At 41.7% G+C, this 24,025-nt stretch overlaps 3 protein-coding genes across 4 annotated transcripts; 1 reads left to right on the top strand and 2 right to left on the bottom strand.

Annotated features, from left to right (window-relative positions):
- Positions 1–2,670: 2,670 nt before the first annotated feature.
- On the bottom strand, positions 2,671–5,801 carry LOC121551915 (forkhead box protein J1-B-like). Its single transcript, XM_041864592.1, has 3 exons — positions 5,629–5,801; positions 4,843–5,427; positions 2,671–4,136 (listed from the first exon to the last, which is right to left on the bottom strand). Exons 2-3 carry the CDS (start codon positions 5,413–5,415, stop codon positions 3,303–3,305), a joined length of 1,407 nt encoding a protein of 468 aa, XP_041720526.1. The 5' UTR covers positions 5,416–5,427; positions 5,629–5,801; the 3' UTR covers positions 2,671–3,302.
- Positions 5,802–7,235: 1,434 nt separating this feature from the next.
- On the bottom strand, positions 7,236–16,173 carry LOC121550817 (probable E3 ubiquitin-protein ligase MGRN1). Of its 2 annotated transcripts, XM_041863187.1 has the most exons (16): positions 15,845–16,173; positions 15,412–15,530; positions 15,076–15,164; positions 14,613–14,759; positions 13,849–13,966; positions 13,682–13,748; positions 13,460–13,503; positions 13,283–13,330; positions 12,984–13,052; positions 12,557–12,716; positions 12,181–12,290; positions 11,784–11,998; positions 10,659–10,816; positions 10,354–10,464; positions 9,648–9,693; positions 9,313–9,404 (listed from the first exon to the last, which is right to left on the bottom strand). In XM_041863187.1, exons 1-15 carry the CDS (start codon positions 15,930–15,932, stop codon positions 9,653–9,655), a joined length of 1,584 nt encoding a protein of 527 aa, XP_041719121.1. In that variant the 5' UTR covers positions 15,933–16,173; the 3' UTR covers positions 9,313–9,404; positions 9,648–9,652. The 2 variants fall into 2 exon arrangements, with proteins under 2 accessions (XP_041719120.1, XP_041719121.1); XM_041863186.1 differs by lacking the exon at positions 9,648–9,693 and having other exon boundaries at positions 7,236–9,404.
- Positions 16,174–16,275: 102 nt separating this feature from the next.
- LOC121550815 (UBA-like domain-containing protein 1) lies at positions 16,276–22,052 on the top strand. The gene is made up of 3 exons (XM_041863183.2): positions 16,276–16,536; positions 16,881–16,940; positions 20,532–22,052. Exons 1-3 carry the CDS (start codon positions 16,429–16,431, stop codon positions 20,826–20,828), a joined length of 465 nt encoding a protein of 154 aa, XP_041719117.1. The 5' UTR covers positions 16,276–16,428; the 3' UTR covers positions 20,829–22,052.
- The last annotated feature ends 1,973 nt before the right edge of the window (positions 22,053–24,025 follow it).

Here is a 24,025-nt window from a genome sequence, read left to right as displayed (position 1 = left end):
GTATTGATTTTCTCACAGATCTTCCCCCCTCCCAAGGTAACACCACGGTCCTGGACGTTGTGGACCACTTTTCAAAGTCCTGCCGCCTCCTTCCTCTGCCCGGTCTCCCCACGGTCCTACAAACTGCGGAGGCTCTGTTTACTCACGTCTTCCGGCACTACGGGGTACCAGAGGATATAGTGTCCGACCGAGGTCCCCAGTTCACGTCTAGAGTCTGGAAGGCGTTCATGGAACATCTGGGGGTCTCGGTCAGCCTGACCTCTGGTTTTCATCCTGAGAGCAATGGGCAGGTGGAAAGGGTGAATCAAGATGTGGGTAGGTTCCTGCGGACCTACTGTCAGGACTGGCCGGGGGAGTGGTCGGTGTTCCTGCCATGGGCAGAATATGCTCAGAACTCTCTCCGCCACTCCTCCACTAACCTAACACCCTTCCAATGTGTTTTGGGTTACCAACCGGTCCTGGCACCGTGGCACCAGAGCCAGACCGAGGCTCCCACGGTGGATGACTGGTTTCGGCGCGCGGAGGAGACTTGGGACGCTGCCCACATTCGCCTCCAGCTCGCCATGTGTCGTCAGAAGGCCAACGCTGACCGCCACCACAGGGAGGCCCCGGTGTTCGTACCGGGGGATCGGGTTTGGCTCTCGACCCGGAATCTGCCTCTCCGCCTGCCCTTCCGGAAGCTGAGCCCGCGGTTTGTGGGGCCGTTTAAAGTCCTGAGGAGAATAAACGAGGTGACATACGGGTTGTTACTCTCCCCTGATTACCGTATTAACCCCTCGTTTCATGTGTCTGTCCTCAGGCCAGTGGTAGCTGGTCCGCTCCAGGAGTCTGAGGTACGGGAGGTTCCTCCACCTCCTCTGGACATTGAGGGGGCCCCGGCGTACTCGGTCCATTCCATCCTGGATTCGAGGTCGTCGGGTGGGGGGCCTTCAGTATCTCGTGGAGTGGGAGGGGTACAGTCCAGTTTCATTTGACGCTTGGGGCGTTTGATTTATGCAAACAGATTAAACTCTGGACTTCGGTATTTTACCTCCTGCGCCTGACTCCTTCTTTCACACCTCGTCACATGAATAATGGATTTAATGGTGCTCCGTGGGATGTTCAAAGTTTCTAATATTTTTTTACAACCCAATCCTGATCTGTACTTTTCCAGAACTTTGTCCCTGACCTGTTTGGAGAGCTTCTTGGTCTTCATGGTGCCGCTTGCTTGGTGGTGCCCCTTACTTAGTGGTGTTGCAGACTCTGGGGCCTTGCACACAGGTGGACTTTATTTAACTAATTATGTGACTTCTGAAGGTAATTGGTTGCACCAGATCTTATTTAGGGGCTTCATAGCAAAGGGGGTGAATACATATGCACGCACCACTTTTCCGTTATTTATTTTGTATAATTTTTTGAAACAAGTAATTTTTTTCATTTAACTTCAATTTGGACTATTTCGTGTATGTCCATTACATGAAATCCAAATAAAAATTCATTTAAATTACAGGTTGTAATTCAACAAAATAGGAAAAACGCCAAGGGGGTTGAATACTTTTGCAAGGCACTGTACATGTCCTATCTGTCTGTCTACATACACTAGTAATAAATAATAAAGTATAGTGAGATATAAAGCACACGTTTTTCCTATACCTAGGAAGATCATAGAAACTACATCACGAAAGCGTTTATTTTTAAATCCACTGTATTTATTTCATTAATGCATTATTTACAGCCTTTTAATTAATAATTCAATAATTCATCTCCCCATTCATCACATGTACGTTTAGATAAACTTACTGCCAAAGAAATGACCATCTATGCTGATTTTCATATTTTAATTGTATTACTTGAATCATACGTAAAACATCCTTTACATAACATACCCTTACAACCATGGCTATACTAATGTTAGGTAACCCTGAGCTTTTTTAGAATATCTACTAATGGAAAGAATATAAAAAAATCATGATACAGTTTTACAGTTGAAGACTTTCAGAGCATAATGTAGCCGGCTAGAGAGCCGGCAAACTGTCACGGGCACCACTCTCTCTTGCATTATGTCTGATCTGATTGCCCACACAATACTGATTATGAAATTATAGTATATTAATAAGTGAAGAGTTCCAAAATGCTATATACACACATTTTTCACATTTGTTTTTTTTAAATCAGAAATGATTGCTTATGGGTACCTTCATGTGTGTGTAAAATATCACTGTTATTCAATTTTTTTATTAATAGATTTTATATATGTATTAAAATAGGTTTTGTTGCAAAACGCTATATATTCATTGTTCAGCAGGAATGGAATGTTCGTATCCTGTATATTTGACTGTGATATGTGGGGGTGGCGCACAATTGGCCCAGCGTTGTCCAGGGTAGGGGAGGGAATGGCCGGCAGGGATGTAGCTCAGTTGGTAGAGCATGGTGTTTGCAACGCCAGGGTTGTGGGTTCGATTCCCACGGGGGGCCAATATGAAAAATAAAAATAATGTATGCACTCACTAACTGTAAGTCGCTCTGCATAAGAGCTTCTGCTAAATGACGTAAATGTAAATGTTGTCTCACCTAGCTATGTTAAGATGAATGCACTAATTGTAAGTCGCTCTGGAGAAGAGCTTCTGCTAAATGACTAAAACGTAAAATGCAGCTATTCTACATACAGATCTCATATTGATTCATTTTTATTTTTGTTGTTTAAATATTGATGTCACAAATGTATAATCTGTACAGTTCTCTATAAAAAACATAATTATTTATCACATTTGACTGTGTAAAACCTAGAAGTACTACTTATTCCTCTGAGTGTGAGGCGGATACATAGCGTTTTGCAACAAAACATGATTATTTGTCTCTCTGAAATGAAACCATCAAGTGATAGAATTCAAATAAATAAGTCTGTCATTGAACAACCTCATGCCATGATTAGACAGTGAAAAAACATACTCTTTCATAAGTTCTTTAAAAAATAAAAGCTAATTTACCAACATTTCTGAAAATGGATATATAGCATTTTGAAATGAAACCCTTCATGTAAAACGAAGTGGTTGCTAATTAGGATAGATTAGTTTTGTTCTATAACAGACATTCAATGCTACAATAAAAACAGCCTGTTTGTTTCATGGATGCAAACAATCAAAAAGCAAATAGAAAATGCACATAAAAAACACAGTAAATGTGACTCAGATAAAAAATTCATTAACGTATGTTTCTCTGAATGAATCCATAATGCTAATGTAGCAAAACAGTAGTCTATCGAGGTCCTCTGGCCGCCTGCTGGAGTGCTTGTTCAGTATTGGGGCTGGTGCTGGGTGAGGGTGTCACACATAAGACTCTGCTGTCCCCCATGGCTGCATCTCAGTGAAGAAGCCTTCACAGAAGCTATGGTCCAGGGTGATAGGCACTGCCTGCAGCTCCTCTTTCAGCTCCTCCCAGGGGTGCCTCTGCTGCTCATCAGGGAACAGTGTTAGCTCCTCAAAGTGCTGTGGGTGGACCGCCAAAGGGAGCGGCTGCTGCAGCCCAGTTAGGTTGAGGTGCTGCTGGATCTCCTCCATGCTGTAGCAGCCCATGGTGCTCACATCCATGTACCTGCAGGCCTGCTGGTGGTCCCAGTCAGCCCCTCCGTTGCACCACTTCCCCAGGTGCCGGCCCCGGCCTTGATCCTGCTGGGAGAGCTCCACCTTACAGCCCAGGGAGTTCAGAGCTAGGTTCATCCCTAGATCCTCAAAGTTATTGCTGCTCCCATTCAGAACGTCGTCAAACATCATGGCCCAGTCTAGTTCTCCCTTCAGTGCATCTGGTTCCCTGAGATCCGCTGTCAACAGTGGTGACTTATGGACTATCTCCCACTTTGTGCCACCACGTTTGCATCTGTTCCCAGCACCTGCCCCTCTGTGGGACACTGTGTAGTGGGTCTGGGGGCAATGCTGGTGGTACTCCTGGGTTTTTCGTTTACGGGATGATCCTTGGGTTTTGCTGTGTCTCTGGGTGTTGAAATGGGTGGCGGGCATCCGCCTGCGCTTGAAGACCCCATTGACAAACATGTCTGCGTATTGAGGGTCGATCTGCCAGAATCCCCCTTTTCCTGGTTCATTCTTCTGCCTGGGAACCTTCATGAAGCACTTGTTGAGTGACAGGTTATGGCGGATAGAGTTCTGAGGAGAGAATAGAATGGGGTTCATGAAAAGATGAGCTAACTGACAGCAGTCTTATTAAAGATTCTCTGTCATTTGTCGCTGGATCATCATAATGTTGTAACTAATGATGTGTATATATAAATCATTGGTTATAACATGTCAAATGTGCATCGTCAGGACAAGGTCATAACAAGTTTAAGTTCAGTGTACTTCTGAATCATATAGTCCCCATCACAGAGATTCCAAGAAAATCAAACAACGTCAATCTTTTAAACTTGTCTAATAAAACTACAAATGTTTTATGGTGAGTGAGCGTTGTGCCTTTTCCTGTCCAATGATGTCTACACATTTTTAGGTTGCACCTCTTTGAATCGAATTGAATGTATTTTGGGTAACACCCATATACAAAATGAACAATGTGAACCCAGAGGATATCACTTGAAAGTATTAATTAAAACGCTTGTTTCCAAAGTGGTCCTCATTGATTGAGCACCCTCTACTTATTTCCAAAAGAAAATCAAACAAGAAATAACCCATGATTACATCAATGATTAAAACATATAATCATGATAGGCCTAGAATTTATTTTCCATACAACATCAAAATAAATACTGTATCTCTGAGGGATTGGTTCCATGCAATCGCCCACACATCTCTCTCCCCCTGTGTTGCGTACCTCTCTCAGGTTTGATCAATAATGTAGAAGACAGACTGAGTCACTAACCTGCCAGCTGGTCTCAGCATGTCTGTAGTAGCAGAAGTTCTCTGTGATCCAGTTATAGATAGCAGACAGTGTGATCTTGTTCTTCTTCCCAGCCTGCATGGCCATGCAGATCAGTGTGGCGTAGGAATAGGAAGGCTTCACCTCGTGGTTGGTCTTGAAGTCTTCCTCCTCCAGGGACTTGGCTGGCACAGTGATCTGGTGGTGGTTGTTGGTCACTGTCTGGTGAAGTGAGGAGTAACTAGTCCTGTTGGCTGAGGCACTGGAGGTGATGGGGCTGCCTGCACTCTGAGGCATGCCGGAGGCTGCAGTGTCCCCAGCAGGTGGACTGGAGGGGGAGTCGGAGCCCTGAGGGTGCAGGTGGCTGGGCTGAGGCAGGTGGTACGGTTGGCAAGTGTAGCCCGGTAGGCTTTCTAGACTCGCACTGACTATGGTGAAGTCCTGGAGCCATTGGAGGCTGGTGAGACTGTCATCCAGGTGCACTGAACCATTCACATTGTCTTGGTCTTCTGGGTGAAGCTTCATCCATTTCTCCTGGAATCTGGTGGCAATCTCCTGACTTGGTAGTACTGGCATTGTAAAGTGTCCCTGTTAATAAATTCCCACAAAAGATCACTGTATTACATTTCTTGCTGCCTTTCATTCCCTGTGAATCCTTTCCATATTGGTGTGATCTCACTCAGCTGACTCTTAATTTACAATATGAAAAACTGCATTATAATCTCATAAAAATAAAAGAACAGTGGCCATTCATTCAAAAAGAAGTATTAGAAAAAACAGTACAATTACCTTGGTGTACTCCGCAGTGCAGTTTGAGTGATCAGCTCCACTGTTTTTATATGGTACCCAACCTTTTACAAGTTATTGCGATGTCTGTACAGATGGCTTGGAGAGGAACTGCTATCTAAAAATGTAAACCCCAGATCCTGTCGGTGTGTGATAATAATCCCATAACGGCGGAGAGAAAGATCAGAAGATACTGAGGGAAACACAGAAAAGACCGCCACGAGTTTTAATAGCCATAAACAAATTGCAGGTCACTGATTGGCTCCGTGGTTTCCAGGTTTCATCTCTGTTTCTACGACTCACTGAATGTGTGCATATATAGGAAAAATGTGTTAAGTCAGTGAAAACAAACAGAAAGTAATTATTCAGAATATTCTATGTAATATGTTTTACCTAATTCATCAGCTAGAAATTGTCTTCTGACTGTCATGAAAACGTTGTGCATTCATGCATTGTATGTAGGATGCGTTTTGATTTAAAAACTCAAGTGCAGTTTTCTTACTAAGGGTCTTCTGTAGGCTATTGGACAGTTGATGATAAATAATATTTAAAATGTCTCCTTTATAATTGCAGATAATTAATACATCGTTAGTTGAATGTAAAACAGCCACCTTTGGAGTTAAATGTTTACAACTGTGATGTGAATTTACCTACACATGGTCGATATTTGAATTGACTTTTAATTAAATCCTCGTTTTATAGACGTTGAAGACATACATGTTATAGATAAAAATATTGTGTGTAGACATTGCGAACATACTGGCTCTGGGATGAAATTGGGTAATTCTGGGTTTGACATGATGTAATAGCGACATCTACTGGTTATTGTCGATGTTAGGTTATCGTGTTCAAGACTGTTGGAAAAGCATTCCAGGTGAAGATGGTTGAGAGAATGCCAAGAGTGTGCAAAGCTGTCATCAAGGCAAAGAGTGGCTATTTGAAGAATCTCAAATATAAAATATATTTTGATTTGTTTAACTCTTCTTTGGTTACTACATGAAGTCACAGACACATCTCAACATCAACTGTTCAGAGGAGACTGTGTGAATCAGGCCTTCATGGTTTTGACTCAGTGTCCACAAATGAGTGTGTCATGCCTCCTGTGAATATGATATCAACATCAGTTTTTTTTGTGTGATTAGGAAACATCTTGAGGATTTCAGGAAGGTATCATGTGTTGGGCTAATATGTTGGATAGATGTCGAAAGAGGTTACAGAAGACAGAAATGCAAAAAGTGTCCCACTTATTCAGAATTTACATTTAAGTCATTTAGCAGATGCTCTTATCCAGAGCGACTTACAGTTAGTGAGTGCATACATTTTCATACTGGCCCCCCGTGGGATACGAACCCACAACCCTGGCGTTGCAAGCACCATGCTCTACCAACTGAGCTACACGGAGGCCTCCAAACTGATTACCCTAAACGGTCATCACAGATCAATGGAAATCAAGCATGAGACATTAAATGTTCAACATTACATTTATTTGATTGTTATTCACATGCGGCTATAGCCAGTTTGCTACAACAGGAAAATAATCCTGCAGCATCAGGACATTTGAATTATGTTTATTATAATGAATGGACATTTTTGAAGGGGTTGATACATTTTTCATTAGGGCAAATCAAGTGTTATTTTAAAGTGGAAATTACAAACTTGAGTAGCCTTTTTAAACCTTGAATACAGAAGTTTGCCTTTCCTGCTTTGCAGGAAAATTCTCAGCAACAAAAGATTGATCAAATTAAGATCCTACATCTGTACACACAGGCTATTAATAGAGTTATGAATCACTAAATGTGGTGTTATCCTGGATACCAGGTCAATAATAGTGAGAAACAGGAACAAGGCACAGGTGTATCTTCAAAGTTAACATGGCACAACGTTAGAGTCAAAGACACATGACATGAACAGTATGAATCCAAAGCAGTTTGGAGGTTTACGCCTGTCTACAACAAAACCCACATGCAAAAGATAACCTTATGTTTAGAATGCAATGTCTCAAGATATTGCATAAGTAAAATGGTTAAGAAGCATTTAGTTTATTCCTCCTGGCAAAAAAATAAGGAAACAAACACAATACAGACCATATAACAACCAAGTCTACTTTAAATGTACTTACTTTTTTAGATGAAATGTATCAATATATGGATTTAACATAATTGTAAATGCTGAACAGTTGGTTTTAATAATTTTTTAATAACAACAATAAGATTTATTTTGAAATATTTCATGAACCATTGAGAATGCAAAGAAAGGTCATACATTTAAAGCTCTTTATATCAGCCAATGAAAATAAAAACTCCTAGACTACAGGCTCATACAGCTGTATATCCTCAAAACAGTTTCATCACAAGAACACCAATAACACAACAAGCAGCAGCCACATCTGTTTAGTTGTTGAAGGCACATAGATCTATATGTACGGTGCTACATCTACGGGAAAGTCAGACACTGCAAGTCATAGAACTTGAGCAAGGCAATGACTATGCCATGATGACAAGCCACAATAGAACTACAGAAATCTGCCACATCTACAAATAACACAGTTTGTGCTATACAGTCAGCATAGCATATTGGCTTGTTGAAGGCTCTATATTTCTTTGTGTTCAGCTGTTAGGGTGTAAAGCTGGGGGCTCTGTCACAGGAAATCTATCAGCTAAATTTGAGATACTGTGCATGTAGCTGTAACTACTAATCTCGTTATTTTAATTCTATAATACACAAATATACAATTTTGCTAATTAATCTACACAATTTTCTAGTACAGGTACAATATATAGGATATCACATAATTCAGTATAAAAATGCACAAATGTAGATATTTACTGTTGAAGACAACTTGAAATGAAATGCCTCAATTTGACTTGCTATTACAGGGGAATTCACCATTTCACAAGGTAAAATGAATTAGTCCTCAAAACCTTTAAAATGACAACATTAAATTGTCATGTTTAAACATGTCAAAAGTCCATCGAAATGTTTCAGAGTTTGCTTTCAAAAACGTTTCATATCATACAAGCACCAAGAAATAAAATGTAAAAAAAGTTATTTGTTTGTCATAGATGAATACAACAGGAATGGTATTAATGCTCTCTAAAACAATTAGTGTCAAGCAGTAATTAGAGTAGAGTCAACTGAAAGTGAGTGTGCTTCTGGCACCACCATATGATGGTAGTCATACTCAACCTCTGGAATCATGCAGCGTCCGCCACTGCACCACAACCCCATCCAGAATGGACAAACAATTACACACTCCTAAATGTATGTAAAGCAATCTAATCAAGGACTTATTGTTTTTTAGTTAAGGTATAGTATGGTTTTAGTAAATCCTTGCAATGACCACCACAATTGATGCCAGCTATGGCATGAATAGGTGACCAAAGTAGGAAAGTGGACCTTGGAGAAGACCAAAGGGACTGGATCATGGGGGAGGGATGGGCTTGGGAGGAGACCATGGCTAAGTCCCAATTCTCCACCCTTCAGGCTAAATGTGCACTTTCACACTCCCCGTCATGGATTTAAAAGCATTGGATTGGTGAAATTATTGACTGGAAGGAGTTTCCACCATTGTTAAATCCAATGCGAAAAAGTGTGCAAGTGCACACTTCTGAAGAAGGGTGGAGAATTGGGACTCAGCCAGAGAGGGAGAACCGTTGGGCCCAGAGGTTAGGAGTCAAGTTGCTCATCCTCCATGTGAAGGCTGCTGGGGGGACACAGGAGGGGCTGGCTGGAGCAGTTGGTACTCTGACTCTTCAGGCTCTCCGTTGACTCTGATGACCCTGTGGACACGAGGAGGATGATCCAATTAAACAAGAGGATCTCTTACTCATGTGAAATAAATCTAAGCAGTTGCATACTTATCAATACAAACTTGCTGTCAATTTTCATGATAAACAGTTAAAACCTGCAGCAGATTATTAACCAACTGTCCTGAATCTGACAGATTGCGAGGGATCGGTTTCTCCGAAGCAACGTGACAGAAAAGCAGATAGGTAAAGACAGGACAGAGAAGTCCTACATACCACATTTATTCCTCCACACCAATAGAGCAGGCATCAGGACCTAGAGCTGGCCATAGCAACGCCAGGTAAAGGGACAGCGCAGGGAGTAAGGAAACAGAGAAGAATAAACAACAGCACACAGGTTAGATGCAAAGCTGGAGGACTGAAAGCCTGGGAGAATAAAGAGAAAATGAGCCAAAGGTGTTATACCCGCAATCAAAAATGTATGTTTACAATTGGTTTAAGTGTTAAAGACATGCTCTGGTACTTTGGCAACTAGTAAGTATTTTTTAAACCTCCCGCTTTGGGCTGGATGTGTTAATGTGTAGTTCATGCATAATCTATGAGCAGAACTAGCCAAAAAATCCCTAGTTTGACTGTTGTCTGGAAGCTGTGCAGCGCCATTTTCCCTACATTTACCACCATGTGGGCTAGCCGCCTAGCAATTCAAGTTTCAGCCTATGAGCTTCAGCCCGCCAAGGGAGTGACAGATAGCAACACGCACACAGTAGAGGGAGAGAGAGCAATGATGTGGTGCATACATCTGTACATTTGTGATGTAGTGCGCAATTTACGGGGACCACTTTTGGCTCAAGGGTGCTACTTTCAGAACTACTGGCTAAAATGTATACAGTACCGGAGAATATCTTTAATATCCAGACAAACATACATGCTTGTGCACACAAGCACAGATATGGGCCTGGGCCTTGTGTTATTATTAGCTTACCTGGCAGAGAAAGGTCCCCTGGCGGGTCACTCTCTGTTTTGGTCAGGCTGCTGTGTTCACTGCTGCAGTCATGAAGGATCTCTCGCTCTCCTCCAGAGTGCAGCCTGTCCTCTGTACCACACATGACAGGAGGGAGAGACAAGGTCACAACATGCAACAAGACCTAAATGTCCTTATGCTGGTTTGCAATGTACCCTGGTAGGTAATTCAAGTCATTATTTAGAGGGGTCACCTACCCAAACTTGATGTAGACTGGACCTACTACAACAGCTATCTATGTGCATTCAGAGCATGACAGAACTCACCATCATCTGGGGAGACGGACTCCGGTACATCCTCGGCTGCAGTGGCCTCGGTGGGAGCAGGGCTGCTGTAGAGCAGTGTGTGAGGCTGGGCATCCGACAACTCAGACAGCTTCTCCTCATCCTCCTCCTGGATGGGTGATGAGGGCGACCTCAGGGTGCTGCAGGGGTCAAACACTTACAATGAGGTGACATTGATAAAACAAAAAAACACTTTTACAACCGACGTGAAGCTTTATAATAAACAGACTGCACTCTGTACTGTTGTCCTGTAGTAATGTTCTTTATAATAAACAGTCTGCACTCTGTACTGTTGTCCTGTAGTAATGTTCTTTATAATAAACAGACTGCACTCTGTACTGTTGTCCTGTAGTAATGTTCTTTATAATAAACAGACTGCACTCTGTACTGTTGTCCTGTAGTAATGTTCTTTATAATAAACAGACTGCACTCTGTACTGTTGTCCTGTAGTAATGTTCTTTCCTGCAGGTTGGCAAGGCTCAGCAATGTCAACTGGATGGATTGCCAAGGACATGCCGTCTAATCAGTTTGTAGCATAGTGCTGGATACAGGAGAAGACCTCTAGCAGCAGCTCACCACAGCGTAAGGAGACTCTTTATTCTGACCCTGGGCCAGCTGTTACACAAAGTGATGAGCAATCAATCCAGAGTCAAAGCCAATGCCAAAAAGCAAAGCCATCCAGTGCAGTTCATGTCAGGGCTATTAACTCCATATTAAATGTAAAACTAAATAATTAAAACATGCATATGAATATGCTCCATGTTAGAGGCAGTTAAAATCAAATGGTAATGTAATGGTGTGAACAATTACAGTAGCAGGCAGCTGGACTGTAGAGGGCAGAACTGGGAGACTGTAGCCCACTTCAGTTTCTCCCCCTTCTTCCTAAAGTGTGCACTGGCTCACCCTACCGCAAAAGATTTCAAAGCATTGGATTGGTTTACATATTGGCTGGAGGGAGGTTCCACCATCTTCCCTTACACCTGTGCATTCCTTTTAAATCCATGAGGGGGAGTGTAGTGTACAAGTGCACACTTCAGGGAGATGGTCCATCTCAGATGGAGGAAAGGGTGAACCGTGCTTGTGACAACCCTGGTGTCACAGGATTACCTGTCAGGTGACTTGCTGACTTTGGCCTTCTGCAGGCCCCCGTCCCCGGAGTGTTCTGGGGAGCCCAGCGGCCGGCCCTCCCCTACCAGGCCACCAGAGAAGTTGATATCATCGTAGAGTGGGGCGGGGGGGATGGAGGGGGACACAGAGTGCAGGCCGTTAAGGGCCTCCAGCAGAGAGATGGGCTCAAAGCCTGGGGGAACCGAGTCTGAGCTCTGGAGAGACACACACACAGAAAGACTGGTCATATATTTACTAGTCATTCACAGTCATTTATGAAAGGCTTTGTAATTGCATAGTGATGGAGTTGAGGTTTGTTAAATACAAGTAGAATAAGAAATGATCCTTGACACAAATGATGCCATGTGTGTAATAACAACAAATGCGTGGGCCGTACCGAGTGCTCATCATGGTCCATGTTCTGAGCCAGTACAGGGCTGAAAGACACAGGGGAAAGCGGCCCAGGCTTCTTCCTCACAGCTCTGATCTGCAGCAAGGCTCGGAAGGCTGGGGAGAGAGACAGACCAAACACGGATTACACTACACACTGTCAAATGTGACTACATCTTCACTTAAATGTCAACTTTACAGCATTTTCCTTAAATCAGCTCAGTCCCCACAGGGCGTTCATCTCTACATCCATTAGGTGTCTCTCTCGCTGAGCTCTGAAATATGGCAGCCTGGCAGGTCTATTTCCTATTAGCTAAGGCAGGAAATAAGGCATGAAATCCCAGTTGGAAGCTTATTGGAAACAAACTAGCTTCGCTCCTTACGCAGTCTGCAGATAGGACAGTTGTTGGCCTGGTAACGCAGGGTGTCAGCACAGGAGTTGCAGAGACACAGGTGTCTGCAGGGCAGGATGATGGTGTCTCTGAGGTCTGACAGACAAACAACACACTCGTTGCTGTTGTCACTGTTCTCATCCTCCGACGGCTGCAGAGAACAAAAAAGTGATGAACATGTAGCAAAAATAGACCACGCAAACCAACTGATAACCAACGGTCTGAAAACCTACAGCATAATGAGCCACATTTCTAGTTTACATTTCTGAAAGACTCAGGTGTGGTTACACCTCTGGAATGTAAAAATGTGTTGCTTTCCTTAGGGACTGCATTATGCAACAACCTTTGTGAATTCATGTTCAATAAATCTACTGTATGCATCTACAAAAGTGTTATTGGTGAGTTCTAGAATAAGAACCTTGGTCTCTTGGTTGTTTTTGTTTTCAATTCCATAGATCTCCTGCAGCAGGTAGCTCACACGATCCACCTATAACCGAGAGCACACATGGTAACAACACGTGGCCAAGGACAGAGAATGATGGAAGGAGCACATTATAGCCTTACGTCCCATAAGGCATAAAGAGGAGGAAGTAAGCACACATGCTAACAAATATATATGTGTTGTAAATTAACATGTTTTTGGTATTCAGGCATTTTGTATTTTGAATAATCTACTAATATAATAAAGAAGACATGGATTAACTTGGATTAATTTACAATTTGCTTCTGCTTCAGAGGCTTGACCGAGAAACTGCCATCCACATGCTGGAAAGGAAGAAATTGTGTTAACGTCACATATTTCATAATTTGTGAAGACATCAGATGAGGGATGCAAATTTGAGTCAAATTCAAACACTGTCCTCTTCTACTGGATCATCACAATGAGTTACTTACTCTCTCAAAGGCTGCCAGCAGCACATGTGCATGTCCCAAGCAATCTAGAAAAGGACAAACATTAATTAATAAGGGATTACTGTACTCTGTGCATACAGAATGCCTAATCTAGCACCTGCTATTGTGGTACAGCGGAGAGGCAGTTGAGAGACAGTTGCCAACTCTGGAGTGCAGAACATTAATAACATCTCTCTATGCGTCCGAACCGTTTGGACCACCTACCATCCCCTTCATCCACCACAGCTTGGATCACCATGGGGAAAACACCCCGGTCCAGGTCAAAGTTCAGCTGTAAAGATAAAATAAATGGTGACAACAGATGAGTTTATCAACTGTCAGCTGGTGACATCACTCTACAGGATTGAGTGCTGCTGCCCAGATATACTCACATCCTCCTCCTTCCAGTCGGTGAAATCGATTTTGAAAGAAGGCAGGGAGAAATGTTGGCTCACACCCCTCTTATAGTGCACAGTCTCAGAAACCATGGCTGGTCCCTTTGGGTTGTACCTACACAGGACAGTGATGTCAATATCTTATCAATACAAAAACTATCAAAGTTAATTTAGTATACAGGAAATGTAAGATGTTCTTTTTCAGATCTCTTGTTGAAAGCTCTTTCTTTGACCACAAATAATAAAAAACAGCATTAGGCCTAACTAAAATAATTTTCCCTCTCAAATTTGTCAATGGAAAATCTCAATAAAAAACATGTAAAAAGGCAGAAAAAAAACATCCATCCGCTCACATAATGACTTCAGCATAAACTATAATAGTAATTCCCTCTTCAGATGACCTGCGTATCCATGGAGACAGGTGGTTGCTAAGGACCCATTGTGTCTGGAGACTGGCATTCTATGCTGTACATTGGCCATATCCATAATGACAAGCACTATCATAAGATGATCTTATACAATGTGTCTTTAAAGTGAATAAATCAATATCACTGCACATCTTCAGAAACAGATAACAGGCATGGATTTCATTTCAAATGAGAAATGTAAAATGCTGGATTGCATTTAGTTAGATATTTCGGAGCAAGAGACAGTGGAAGAAAATATGTATTTCTAATTAGTGAATGACTTAAATAGCATATTGATGCTAAACATAGTCTATCATGTAAATGAAAAGGTTTCTGAATCAGACTCTTACATACATTGCCATCCCATTGGCGAATTCCTCAAAAGCTTGGCAATACAGGGTGATAGCCACACGAGCATCAGCGTCAAATGTGAACTCCACACCATACAGAACCTTTGGCTTCCCTCCTTCCTCCACTGGAGCGTCAGTGTCATCTTTGTACCTAGTAGTCAAGCAGACAAACAAAATAATGTTAGGCTACCTTTTTCAAGTGGCCAATTTCAAAATTACATAACTTTGATAGTGAAGCTATAATTAAGTTAACAAAAAATTAGTCATGCACCACACTTATGAAAGTACGTCAATATCAAATTAAACGTAGGCCTAAACAAGTACAGTGAATAGATGTTAGGCTAAGCTCAATCAGCCGGTATTCTTGACCCTGAATCACTTGAAAATGGAAACCACTAAGACAAATAAATGAGCACAGGTCAGTCAGAAGACTACTTGCAGTAGAATATGATGGTGTTTTTCCTCACCTGACCAAGCGCAGGGAGTCCTTTCTGATATTGACCAGACTTCTCAGGGTCTTCACAGGCTCATGGGGTGCCGGGGTCACGTATGGAAACTAAGCAAAGGTGAGACACGACAACTAGTCTAAGAAAAGAACAGCCCATTGCAGATCAACTTCAAATGCTTTAGCCTAATGAATAGCACGGGGGATGTGAATCAAGGACTACTCCTGAACTCCCACTTCAACTAATAGGATTTATATGCTGTACATGTTACTTCTCTGTCAGCAGCTTGCAAGATACAAAACTTAACAACATAGCTAAGACCTTTTGCCATTGTATAGCGAACTTGTTTGTCCTTACTTGTACAGGCCTATTTCCAAGGAAGTTCAGATCCATGTTTTCTCCAAATAGGTATCCCTCTGGATGGGGAGTGTCAAATTTCTCCCCTCCCATGAAAAAATGACTGGCAAAGTAATTCCCTTAAAAGAAAATAGAAGTATGTGACTAGATTAGAAAACCATGAGAAAATCAGGATGGAAGGCCTATCTTTAATCAGGACAAGATCAGGGCATCGATGCACAACTCATCTTTGCCTCATCAAATAAACATTTCACCACGACTGAATATCATACAATTAACAATTTATAACTAATAGCTTTCACATGTAACGTTAGGCCTAATAATGATGGGAGCTGATGTCAGTTTAGCTAACATTAGCAGCGTTAGCAGGTCGCTGGTTAGCTAACTTAGTTAGAGTTTTAGCGTTTCAATCCAAATTAATAGCTATATTTACCCGATTTCGGTGGAAATCTGTATGCAGAATTCGCCTGGATATCAATATCCTCAACGCCAGCGATTCTCCGGCTAAGAATTGACCCCATCTTTCCTTGTTGTTGTTAGCTAGCTACTACTAGCCCCTACGCTAGTGTATTTATCGCCCAAGGGACAGTTTTGTAATACGTTTTAGACTTTCTTCGGTATTACACAGCCACTTGTATATCAAATTGTGTAACTGTCAAGAATAACGATAGAACCAAGGATAACTGGGTGTCCGCTAAAGAAAATAAACACAAGTTGCTAGTCAAAAGCCTTCTGATGTGTGATACGTCAAACTACATGGTGTTAGGAACTTGTAGTTCTTTCTGTCACCGACCTGCTGATCGCCCCTCCCCATCCCTCTGATTTGCTCTCTCGTGCTGCCGATCAAAGGGGCGCTCAGGACACTGAACATAGTTCATACAGTAAATATTTGGGTTTTCTCTGCCGGCTGTGCTGTCTCCATGGTCGATGAGAGGAAAGGCTAATGCAAGGGAGAAAAACCTCAAGGACTGAGCACCAAACCAAGGGGAAAGGTTTAGAATAGCTGCTTCTGCAAATATGGATGATCTAAAGCACCAAGTTATGATAAATCAGTTCGTCCTGACTGCTGGATGCGCCGCAGACCAAGCAAAACAGCTTCTACAAGCGGCACATTGGCAGTTCGAGGTATGGGAACCTTTAATTGAGAATGGTCTGAGTTTGGTGCATGGGAGATAGATCAGTCTGTGTCTGTTTCTCAGAGTCATTAATTAAATACATCTAATTAATACAATAATGCCAATAATTTGTAAAATAATCTGGTTATCTTTGCAACACCCCAGTAGGCTAATGCTATTATGCAATGAAAATGTAGCTAACTATGGCATTCAGCAGCCTAATGGCACAATGTAACATTTTCACAGCAGATGGTATAATATCGATGTTGGTTTTATCTGTCTGCAATAGGCTATCCTATGTGCAATGCATACTGGACTGGTGCTTCTTGACACATGTATTTTATTTTTCAATAGACTGCATTAAGTGCCTTTTTTCAAGAAACCAATATTCCATACAGTCACCATCATCAAATGGTAAGTATAGAAAACCTACAGTATTATAGTTAACAATGAATAATTTATGTATCATTATGATTATTATGATCACATTATGATAATGATGATGATGATTATTATTATTGCAACATCTATGATTATATTTATATTCATGCCCTTGTCGTCCGTGTTCGCCATGTTGTACCGAAACACAAGCCTGACAAAAATAAACACACATTGGCCACGTTGTTCATAGTGCCTTGTCATGTAGCCTACTTAATTACTGTGTTATTTCACATGAAAGGTGACATGATAGGCTACTATGGTTATAATACTTATAGTCGGCAAATGAAGTCATGTGATATTGCCTCCTTGTTATTCTTTTTCTAGAATTGAAGCCTTGAAAATGTCTCGTGGGGGAGGGTGGTTCCAGCAAAAGTGAACATTGTTGTACTTTTTTTTTTTTTTTAAAGGTTAAAAACTAAAATGATTTAAGTGCTGCAGCACTTATGATACATATTATACAAAACATACTGTATTTTAATTCAAAATTATTACTGAAACTTAATGACAGTGTTAAAATCTTGACAAACGTATACCATTCTAGCACAGTCTAATTTAGGCCATTTGTCATATAGATTGGTCATTTGGCCTATAGATTTCCTCCTTTCTAAACAACATCTGGCTTCATGAGCAATACGATATCAGCTTATTTAGGTCTAGAACCTTACCTCTCATTACCTACCGCTGGGTTTGCCAGTGATCTCATTCTGCTTCTATTTTCATTTTCTCATTTTCAAACTGATTAAAATAAACAGGATGTGGGCAGACATTAGATTAGATAAGAAGCAGTGACATTGTCAATACATCTGGTATGGTCTGTTTACATTAGGGGTTGGCTGTCAGGCGTGGCATAAGGTTAAGTTGAGCCCCTTTCATTGACAAATGGTCGACAGGTTAACTACGGTGCAGTATGTGCCCACTGTGTCCTTAAACAGACCAGTGCAGAAAGGCCAAGCGTAGGAGAGGCACGATGCACATGTAACATGATGTGGAGACATTTCAAGCTGGGGAGTGAGGTTATGAAACTAACTCTGTTACACACAAGGCTATTAAAGGTCCTGTTTTTGAAAGTGCTGTAGGGTATTGTTGCTGTTGTCAGTAGTGGTTGTATTGTTATGAAGAGCACTGTGACCCTGGTTTAAAATGACACTTCTGTCTGTTGAACAAGTTGACATGACAAACCAGCATCTGTATATTAAACTATCCCTGACTGCATAATAACAACAAGGGACTGTGTTGGGTTAATTATTGACTCACTCTATGGTTGCTCATTGACCTGTTTGTGTTGGAGGTTGGTGAGATTGATTTGTTTATACAGAAAACGGTAATGTAAGCTGCCTGTCACGTGACATGTGATGTTTGAATTTCCTTTATTTCATCTAGTTGGACAGTTGACCACATACATGGAGACAGACAATGTGTAGGGTGAGTTAGTGAAACAGCTCTGACAAAGGTGCAGCCTCACTAAAGACAGATTACCCATGATGCCCTCAACAATTTATCTTGTAGATCACACAATGGAGGTCAGTGTTGAAACTCAACATGCTTATGGGATGTTACATCCACAGATGATTACATCCCTCATGATTCAATTGCACATAGGGGTTTTAACTGCAGCAGACTAATAAGGCGTAGGCTGGTGGCAATATTGTAGACGTGTGGTTTATCACAATGTCCCAGTCAATGTTTAGGATGCCAGGAGGTCTGTGGCAGTCATAAATCGAGTCAGTTAAAGAGTCTTCATAACATCGTCCAAAAGAAACAGCTTTTGTAAACTGTACTACTACCATTGTTATTGCTATTTGGGATGGCTATTAGAAATGTAGTGTCTACATTTAGATGTGCTCTGATGCCTCTGAGGGATATCATTTTGAAAGGAAAATGTGTCTGTAAACAAGCCCTTTGAACAATGACAGAGCCTGGTGTACAATAGCACATTTGTTTAATATGGACGATGCTGGTTGGCAGGATGCAGGGCTTTAGTACAGGGTACAGTTTGCCATTGTTTATTCTGAGGCACAAATATGGCAAACTGACAATAAACAATAGGAAAAGTGTTGAGAAAGACCACACTCTAAAACAAGCTCTCATGGACTGTTTCCCTGGCTGCAGCTGCTATTACAGGATCCATCCCTATCAAACAGGACTGTTTCTATAGCAACTTTGCAGCTCCAGATGAGAAAATACACGGTCAGTCTCCTGTGTGTTTATGTGTACAGAGCCAGCTGATATGACTGAGCAGTTGCCACACACTGAGGCCCACACCCTGTGTGTCCACATAGCCAACCCCTTCATCACCCTTCTCCCTATACACTGCTGACCTCTTTCAATGTAAAGCAGTGATCAAATAATGGAAGGCCTTTGTATTATATGTGTTTTTCAGCTGAACAGTTTTAACCATTTTGTAAACAGATACAGTATTATTGTCTGCCATGTGTGTCAATTGACAGGAAGTCTGTTATGATCACTTACAATTTATTGCTGCAATTTACTGCAGTGTTATTGACTGAAGCAAATGTAGGCTACCAGGGATCTACTAAGCAAAATGACATTTCTGAAGCAGTCAGCCTTATGCTAGTATGGCTGCTGCTGACCCATTTTTTGTACAAAGACATGCTTGTCCTGAACTGAGAAATGCACATAATAGCTTTAGGTTCACTGTGCATCATAAATGATTACGTTGAATAAAGGCATGCCTCGTTCCTATTGAAGCAGGTCAACCCTAATTCCTGTGGGAAATGAGTCCAATGTTTGTTCATTCATTCATTCACACATTAATTCTTACTGCACCATAGAAACCTTAGAAAACCTGTGGGTGGGATACTGGGCTTGCAGTGATACACTAATGTTCTTATCAAGTAATAATGCTTTCTTTATTAGCCTGTGGTGATCTTTTTCTTCTTGAACCTATTCCAGCACTCATTAACAAAATGTAGTTAAATTGTTTGACAATTCTCCTAAAGAAATATGTTTACCATAGTCAAAACGTATTCTGATTGCAAGCATGTTACCTCTAGTTCCACTACAAATCACATTACTGTTTGAGATATTGCATAATCTATTATGTGGTGGATATCCTGTCCACACAATGAGAAAACAGACAGTCTGGTAGCCTTCAGATGGTTGGGGTGAATCCTAACACTGGTTGCTTTCACCTTTCATGTCCTGGAAGGGATGATTCCTTTGGACCCTCTTAGGTTCTTTCTCATGGAATGGTGTTTGTTTTGGCTGACTGGTCCTGTGTTTGGCTCTCTGTAGTGTCAGCTGAGAGGGCAGACTCAGGGCAGGATATAGAATTTGGTGGAAAGACAAGGGGTCAGTCTGAGGAAGTTGGGCTTCGAAAGGAAAATATTTGTCCCTTTTCGCTTCCACAACTATTATGATGTAGGCACTTCTAAGGACCAGTTGAGGGAGGACATAAGTGTCCAAATGGTAAATCAAACCAAGCATGTCCATTAGAACTGGAGACAATGCGCCAGTCATTACAAAAGCCAGTAGTGAAATATGAAATCATAAATGCTTACAGATCGATGTTCTCTTATTAACGGTTCTCTCCTTTCTCCACAGATGCACACTCCAGCCAACACACCAGCAACACCTCCCAACTTCCCAGACGCCCTGGCCATGTTCTCCCGCCTCAAGGCCTCAGAGAGCTTCAACGGCAGCAGTCCCATAGCCTCCATGGCGACCTCTCCTCCTCAGGTCAACTGGGCCATGGGCCCTTCTGCCCCAGGTCAGACCCAGCAGGGGCTGTGGACTCCTGGGCAGCTGTCCTCTCAGGTGCCTCTCCCTGGGTGGCCCCAAGCCGTCACTCAGCAGGCCTCCAGTGAACAGGCCAGCGTCGCCATGGAGGCAGAGAGATGAGAGCACTGCAGGGGCCTCGCAATAACAAGAGGAACCAATATTGGGCAGTCCTCTTTGACAAAGTGAGAAATGAATTGGCTGCAAGGGAAAGCAGAAAACCAAGCAATGTTGTGGACATGCACTGAGGACAGAAATGAGGAATTATGAGCATACAGCTGATGAAGATTCACATGACCCCACATTGTAAAATCTGCAGACAATTTTAGTTAGGCATATGTTCATATTTTTTTCATTGATCTGAAACCAGAGACAAAGATGGAGTTGTATGACTAGTTGCGAAGAAGGATCTTCTTGTTGTACACACCGATGTGTATGACAGTGTCATCATCTTTCCTTTGTCTTTCTGGAGTTGTGTCAATGAACTGGATGCCTTTGCTACTTGGGGGTGCACTGCATAAATGACATCATTCTTCTTTAGTTTTTAACAAGTGTAAGTGTGTGAATATCATGTGTTCTAGTATTCTAATGTGCATAGAAACCAACTTGGATCTGCTTTTTCAAACATTAGATAATGACTTTGACTGTCCCACTCACACAATCAAGGAACACCAGCTCTCCAACTATGTTTAAGCAACTTTACAAACTGCTCCTCTTTATAGACAGTGTGTCTGTCTGCATTGAATGCTAAAGGATGTTATACGTTCAATCATGGTTCAGTGTTTTATGTGTGATTTTGTTTTTAGCCACTAGTGTTCGGAGGAACAGTGAGATTAAGGTTTCTGTCAGAGCTAGACTTCTTGCTTGATATTCCAGCTGTGCACCCTCTCTAAGTAGCATACAGCTATTTCATGATACAGTGTTGTTGTTGCTTAAGATGGAAATCAGCATATTAGGGGAAAATAATAAAGATGGAAAATATATTTAAAAGTATATATATAAAAAAAACAGCATATTTTGTGATGCTGTCTCAGGAACTCTCAGCTTAAAAATGTTTAGTCTAGGCAACTGATAATCTTTTTTATTGTGTACAATGGAATGAATATTGTAATTGAAAGAAACTGACAAATTCAGAGAAGGCCCCATCCAAACATTTTCTATTCTATGATCTGTTAATCTGATAATCACACTCTAGTTTTGTTCGGCACATTGGTTAATCTGAACACACGCCTGTTCCTCAATGTTTTCCATGAGACAGCTACCACAACAATTTTGTGGATTACCAGAAAATTAACTTAATTATTTTGTGTTTCTGAATAAATATTGTATGTATTACACTGCATTAGATCTTGGAGTCTGACTCTATTTATCAAATGGACATGGGGTTCTAATGAAACTATTACCCATAACATCCTGTGCTCTTTTAGTATTTTCCAGATGGCAGTTTATTTCTCAGCGGATGTTGAATCCAATGAGTTGGTATGACGCAATCTTCAGTCACACACATCACATCAGGGAGAGAGACACTGTTTAAAAACCAGGGGAAATGTGAAATGGTCTAAACAGATGGATGTTTGGCCTTCTCTCTCCATCCTTGGATTGATGAAAAACATCAGAGCAGACTGAGGAGGAGATGTTGAGTCAGAGACTGTTTATCCCACACTACAAGAACAGGGACAAGCAGAGACCAAACAGTGCTATGTTATGGCCACTTCCTTGTCTATGTGGTACATATTTGTTTTTGTATGACAAACCTTTTCACCCCACTGTACTTTCCCCCATCTGCTTAGGAAATCAGCTCTCCCCGTTTGATAGACGTTGTTTTCATTCATATCATCCCCTGTGTATGCTGTTCAACTTCTCTCTATTTTGACTTGAGTGTTTTTGTATCCTTGCAAAATCTCCACTTAACTCTTGAAGGTCGTCATCAGTTCTGTGAGCGTGGTTAATGTTCCAACAGTCATAACCCTAGCGACATGGATTCAAACATTAACCAGAATGTAGTTGGACTGTGTACTTTACCAACCTCAGACAATTATTGTTATTCTGCTCATATGGTGAACCTCCCTGTATTCTGTAGATGGACAGTCCTTAGTCTGGTACATTGTAGAATGTCATGCTGACATCAGACTGATCGATCTGATCTGTACTGAGTTGACAATGAAAGGTGAGTGCCTCGAGCAGTCCACCCATCCTCATAACTCCTCAAAACTCATTGGATTGGTGAGTTGAGTTGGTGTTTGTTTACACTGCAGGTTGGTGCACTGTAAAACTGTAAGCATGTTAGCACAAGGTTTCCCTGCTGCACAGAGCCTTGAAGTACTGTAAGCACTAGCTAGTTGGAGCCGAAATAAGACATGATGGTTTGGGTATACATACTGGAGATTTACTTTTAGCCTGAAATAGAATAGAGGAAATGGTGAGAGCATGGGCCAGGGGATATCAGCAATGTGACTCACATTTGCCCGAAAATGTAAGTGGAGAACACTCAGGTATGCAAACATAAACCAGCATCGGCAAGATAGAACAGCTGCCTCCAGTAAGACAAGGGGTGGCGGTCTGTGTATATTTGTAAATAACAGCTGGTTCACAAAATCTAATATTAAGGAAGTCACAGAAGTCCAGAAGTCCAGAAAAACACATTGTATGATTTTTAATGAATTTATTTGCAAATTATGGTGGAAAATAAGTATTTGGTCAATAACAAAAGTTTCTCAATACTTTGTTATATACCCTTTGTTGGCAATGACACAGGTCAAACCTTTTCTGTAAGTCTTCACAAGGTTTTCACACACTGTTGCTGGTATTTTGGCCCATTCCTCCATGCAGATCTCCTCTAGAGCAGTGATGTTTTGGGGCTGTCGCTGGGCAACACAGACTTTCAACTCCCTCCAAAGATTTTTTATGGGGTTGATATCTGGAGACTGGCTAGGCCACTCCAGGACCTTGAAATGCTTCTTACGAAGCCACTCCTTCGTTGCCCGGGCGGTGTGTTTGGGATCATTGTCATGCTGAAAGACCCAGCCACGTTTCATCTTCAATGCCCTTGCTGATGGAAGGAGGTTTTCACTCAAAATCTCACGATACATGGCCCCATTCATTCTTTCCTTTACACGGATCAGTCGTCCTGGTCCCTTTGCAGAAAAATAGCCCCAAAGCATGATGTTTCCACCCCCATGCTTCACAGTAGGTATGGTGTTCTTTGGATGCAACTCAGCATTCTTTGTCCTCCAAACACGACGAGTTGAGTTTTTACCAAAAAGTTATATTTTGGTTTCATCTGACCATATGACATTCTCCCAATCCTCTTCTGGATCATC

Source organism: Coregonus clupeaformis, chromosome 35 (genome assembly GCF_020615455.1).
Source record: "Coregonus clupeaformis isolate EN_2021a chromosome 35, ASM2061545v1, whole genome shotgun sequence".
NCBI classification, from domain to species: domain Eukaryota; kingdom Metazoa; phylum Chordata; class Actinopteri; order Salmoniformes; family Salmonidae; genus Coregonus; species Coregonus clupeaformis.
Note: the sequence above shows the minus strand (reverse complement) of the source record. Positions and strands in the feature narration are given on the sequence as shown.

Bases quoted from the DNA above. Each gene is read 5' to 3' on its own strand.
- LOC121551915 (XM_041864592.1), bottom strand. From the start codon at position 5,415: ATGCCAGTACTACCAAGTCAGGAGATTGCCACCAGATTCCAGGAGAAA. The intron at 4,137-4,842 runs GTTAGTGACTCA...TTCTCTCCTCAG, and splicing joins ATGCTGAGACCAGCTGGCAG to AACTCTATCCGCCATAACCT.
- LOC121550817 (XM_041863186.1), bottom strand. From the start codon at position 15,932: ATGGGGTCAATTCTTAGCCGGAGAATCGCTGGCGTTGAGGATATTGAT. The intron at 15,165-15,411 runs GTAAGGACAAAC...ACCTTTGCTTAG, and splicing joins TTGGAAATAGGCCTGTACAA to TTTCCATACGTGACCCCGGC. The intron at 13,331-13,459 runs GTAAGTAACTCA...CTTCCTTTCCAG, and splicing joins TGCTGGCAGCCTTTGAGAGA to CATGTGGATGGCAGTTTCTC.
- LOC121550815 (XM_041863183.2), top strand. From the start codon at position 16,429: ATGGATGATCTAAAGCACCAAGTTATGATAAATCAGTTCGTCCTGACT. The intron at 16,537-16,880 runs GTATGGGAACCT...ATTTTTCAATAG, and splicing joins CGGCACATTGGCAGTTCGAG to ACTGCATTAAGTGCCTTTTT. The intron at 16,941-20,531 runs GTAAGTATAGAA...CTTTCTCCACAG, and splicing joins ACAGTCACCATCATCAAATG to ATGCACACTCCAGCCAACAC.